The sequence below is a fragment of the Priapulus caudatus genome, unplaced genomic scaffold, assembly GCF_000485595.1.
Source record: "Priapulus caudatus unplaced genomic scaffold, Priapulus_caudatus-5.0.1 Scaffold743, whole genome shotgun sequence".
Taxonomy (NCBI): domain Eukaryota; kingdom Metazoa; phylum Priapulida; class Priapulimorpha; order Priapulimorphida; family Priapulidae; genus Priapulus; species Priapulus caudatus.
The window spans coordinates 54,721-59,231 of NW_014577804.1; the positions used below are offsets into that span (position 1 = coordinate 54,721).

Consider the following 4,511-nt stretch of genomic DNA (forward strand, 5'->3'; position numbering starts at 1 on the left):
TATATATATATATATATATATATATATATATATATATATATATTATCGCGTGGGATATAGTATTACTTCGTGAACTGTGTGAAGATTTGGAATTTTCATAATATTTACGGTTAATTGCTTAGTTGACCTACGCATGTTAGGTCCACTTTTAATAATGTCTGTAAATCGTGTAATATTTTACATTATCAAATTATTCATGAAATTTTCGTAGCTTGCGACTTGAACCCGGTATGCTGAGTTCTATCGTGGAACAGGGCTTATTCTCACGTTACTCTTATAACGCCATCAAACAACACTGGCAGTTTGGCAACCACTTGATCGATGCGTACAAATTACGAGGCAGTCTGTTAAGCTAATATTCTTGTTACGCATATATCACGTTAACTGGTGCCATCTGCAGTTGGAGAAAGCTACGAATCGTATTATGCAGTGATTTTCATTCATAAAGTTGTATCAATACAATGTCGTTCCAATAAACCGAGCAAAGTCACTGTGAAAATGATAATAATAAGTGATTTTATTATTTCGATTTATTCATTTCACATCACTAGTGGCAAATTACATCACGAAAGTTAGGTATATCACAAGATCCCTGCCTGCTTCCTTACATCATGCCGTCTAACATATTTCTACAATTCACAGTCGACACTCACCGATAGCATGTCACGAATGTGTTACAGCCTTTTATCACCACCTGGCACACCCATCATTTACCTAACACCCACGCAATTTCACGCACAAACGCATGCACATATACGCATACGTACACATGCGTGCACACACGATTGTACGCACCCACACGCAGACGTGCATAAACGCACGCACGCAGACAAACGCACGCACGCACGCAGGCAGACGCACGTACGTAAGCCTACTGCGCGATTACTTAACGTTTGTACTCGGCCGCTTTCGGATAAATTATGAGAATAAAACTTCGCACAACGTTTCCATAATATACCAGCTACTGCAAGCTATAGAGGCTCAATAAATGTACGCAGTTAGATAATAAAAGGCGATTTAATTATTTAAACACAGTCGCTCGTCATTATAACAAGGAACTACACACCGACATCACTAAGCAACAGCTTTAGAGAACCAGTAACCCTGGCTCTCCACGAGTCAGCCAACTGGCGGGCATGACGCAAATTGGTGCACGCTGGTTCCGAATTTTACTGGTAAAATATTTAAAAGAATGCCCTTTCCAGGGACGAGATATTGAAACGGTGAACAATTTGAGGAAGGGTTCTGTTGCGTGCCAGCTACAGTTACTTAGCTTGCGCTAGGCTCTATTCAAACATCAGCGTACCTTCCCATAATTTATGAGCGCAGGTGCCATATGTAAATTTTTTTTAGCTAGTAACTCTTTTTACCCGGGCAACACTCTGTGTTATGTCACGTGGTACGACACGTGTGTATAAACAACTTTACACATACATACATACACAGACTGGTAACGCAAACACGTTCTATAAAACTACCTGCAAAATGCGAACCAAGTCGGTTGTGATTTACTTTGCTGTTGTTTTAGCAGCGATAGCATGGAACATATATCTAGGTGAGAACGTTTGTAACGTCGCGTGTTTCAGTGTGTAGGCAGATTGTGCATAGAGGTTTCGTTATCAGGTGAAATCTGAATTGAAACATGCAAAGAGTGCATTATTCTATTAATGACAGTATTGTACACGTAACTTTATTGCTTTATAGTTTGTTATTGTTACTTGTCATATTCATTTTTGTGTGCTTATAATTTAATTAGTAAATGCATTCTTTAATTTTATTAATTTATTCATTCATTCAATCATTGATACGGTTCCTTTATCTTTATTTCGTTATTATGTCATTCGCTGTTCTCGTGCTGTTTTAGGAGAGGCAACGACACTTTATTACATTGGATGCTTTAATGATGAGTATACCAACAGAGATTTCGAGACATTCACTGAAATGAAAGGCACCCTGACCCCGACCGTCTGCGCCGCTCACTGCATCGAGCGTGGCTACATATTCATGGGTCTGGGACACGGAAGGAATTGTAGATGCGGCATGGCATACGGAAAGCACGGACAGCTGAATGAGACCGACTGTAACCAGGCGTGTCCGGGTGACGGCAGCGTCATGTGCGGAGCTTTCGGTGTGAACTCGGTTTACAGAATCAACGAATGTAAGTAGAAATGCGCAAATGTGTGAGTTTCTGTTTTCAGTGGCGTGTTGCACGGCGCAAGCGATTGCGCGAGTTTAAACCACACATGGGAATCAATACATCCGAGCTTCATGTAGATCGGTCTCTCTTACACGCGGCTAACTCCCTCTGTATTTTGCCTTTAGTTGAGTGAGGATGATGATGATGATGATGATGATGATGATGATGATTATTATTATTAATTTACTATCATTGTCATTATTATCAATATAATTGTACATGTTATCGTTATTTTATCTTCTCGTTATTACTTACTGTGAGTGTTGTTACTTAAGATATATATATATATATATATATTATATTAACCGATATACTCACTCATATAAAACGTTTAACTATTCCTTTAACGTGTATCAATTTGGTACTAGGGTAAGGCCCCCCTCAATAATTCCGCCGCCTACAACTACCCCACCTCGGAAGATCACCCCCGGACAATCACCCTAACCATAAGACTACGTCACAATGTCTCATTCACTCTCAAACCAATATTCACGTGTAGTTAATTATTCTTCATTATGTAACAGTTTTAAATGTTTATTTTTTAATTTATGGGTGAGATGCGTGTGCCTGTTTTCAAACCCATTGACTTATTCAATCAAAATATTGATGGAAAAAAGTTTGAATTTCATATTTTATAGGAAATTTTTCATCATATTTTCAATAAACTTATCTCATAAGATTAATTATTGGCTGGGGGCGGGATTGTCCGTGGCTGGGGCGGGATTGTCCGTGGCTGGGGCGGGATTGTCCGTGGCTCCCGGCGGATTGTCCGTGGCTGGGGGCGGGATTGTCGGTGGCTGGGGCGGGATTGTCCGCGGCTCCCGGCGGATTGTCCGTGGCTGGGGGCGGGATTGTCGGTGGCTGGGGCGGGATTGTCCGCGGCTTTGGGCGGGATTGTCCGCGGCTCCCGGCGGATTGTCCGTGGCTGGGGGCGGGATTGTCCGTGGCTGGGGCGCGATTGTCCGCGGCTGGTGCGGGATTGTCCGTGGCTGGGGCGGGATTGTCCGCGGCTTGGGGCGAAATTGTCCGCGGTTTGGAGCGGGATTGTCCGCGGCTTGGGGCGAAATTGTCCGCGGTTTGGAGCGGGATTGTCCGTGGCTGGGGGCGGGATTGTCCGTGGCTGGGGGCAAGATTGTCCGCGGCTTTGGGCGGGATTGTCCGGGGTGATTGTCTAGAGGGCTTTTCTCTTAGAGGCTTTCATTCATCTATTATTGATTGAGAAAATATCATTACCACGTTATATGCAGTCTATTAATCTACTTGACGAAGACTCGATCATCAGAGTTTTAGTAGAAGACTGAAGATTATTATTGTGTTTTTTTACACAACAGATGATGCCTTCAGCGAATTGCTATTCCACGACAGCCTTGTGTCCGCAGGGAACGAGCTAACACGTGATGTAACAACAAGCCCGGTAGTAGGTGTCGCCTCGGTGTTACTGTGCGCAGGTCACTGCCTTGAGTTGCCATATTGCTTTGGATTCGTCTGGATTCCAGGAAGCGTTAACAACTGCGTGCTTATTTCTGGTATGGGCAACCCAGTCGTTTACACGATTCCCACAGGAGGAAAATACTATCACGCATGAATGGTGTAAACTTTATCCGACGTGTATACATTTATAACATTTTGCCATGGTAATTGTGTGCGATCATACATATTAATGTCACGTGACACCTACGTCATGTATCGCGTCGATCTATTTGCTAATCATTTACCAATAATTAACTGTGTATGTGTATGCGTGCGTGCGTGCGCGTGTGTTTATGTGTGTGTGCGTGTTTATGTGTGTGTGTGTGTGTGTGTGTGTGTCGTGATTGCTGGTTGGGAAGGTATAGGTTGCCCGAGCGTAGCGAGGGCAGCTATTCGTTCGCCGAAAGCAAACACTATGACAGCCATAGTTGTCCCGACTAGCAGCATTCACATTGTTTTTAGTAGATCAGATGACTTTGCAATCTACTGCGGCAATATGATGAAGTGAACAGTAGAGATCAAATGTTTCTGTAATACGAAGCCAATTTCAATTGTGTATTAAAAACACAATGCGTTAGTTACAACGGAATGGCGCGCGCGAAGCAAGGTAGTGTCCGCGTCGTCATGCGCGGCACTATTGTTTCATAGTAGCCGTGTCGACGTTATCGCAATAGATATTTCAACGATCTTATTTTCTGATTGTGATTTCTACCTAATGTTTCAATTAGGCGAGCAATGATAGCTGAATCGTAGACCGAAGCGTAAGATGGGTTAGGCGTTGTCCTGGCTGCGAGAACGCAATAGGATGTGTGGAACTTGGTTTTGCTCGTATCCTTTGTGCTAT

The 4,511-nt window shown here is 43.0% G+C and overlaps 1 protein-coding gene across 1 annotated transcript in view; it reads left to right on the forward strand.

The window, feature by feature from the left end:
- Positions 1 to 3,910, forward strand: part of LOC106813238 (WSC domain-containing protein 2-like) — an 8,860-nt gene extending 4,950 nt beyond the window's left edge. Inside the window, exons 3-4 of the mRNA XM_014817327.1 lie at positions 1,999 to 2,158; positions 3,529 to 3,910. Coding sequence (XP_014672813.1) covers positions 1,999 to 2,158; positions 3,529 to 3,782 — 414 coding nt within the window. The 3' untranslated portion in view covers positions 3,783 to 3,910. The remainder of the gene's footprint in view (positions 1 to 1,998; positions 2,159 to 3,528) is intronic.
- The last annotated feature ends 601 nt before the right edge of the window (positions 3,911 to 4,511 follow it).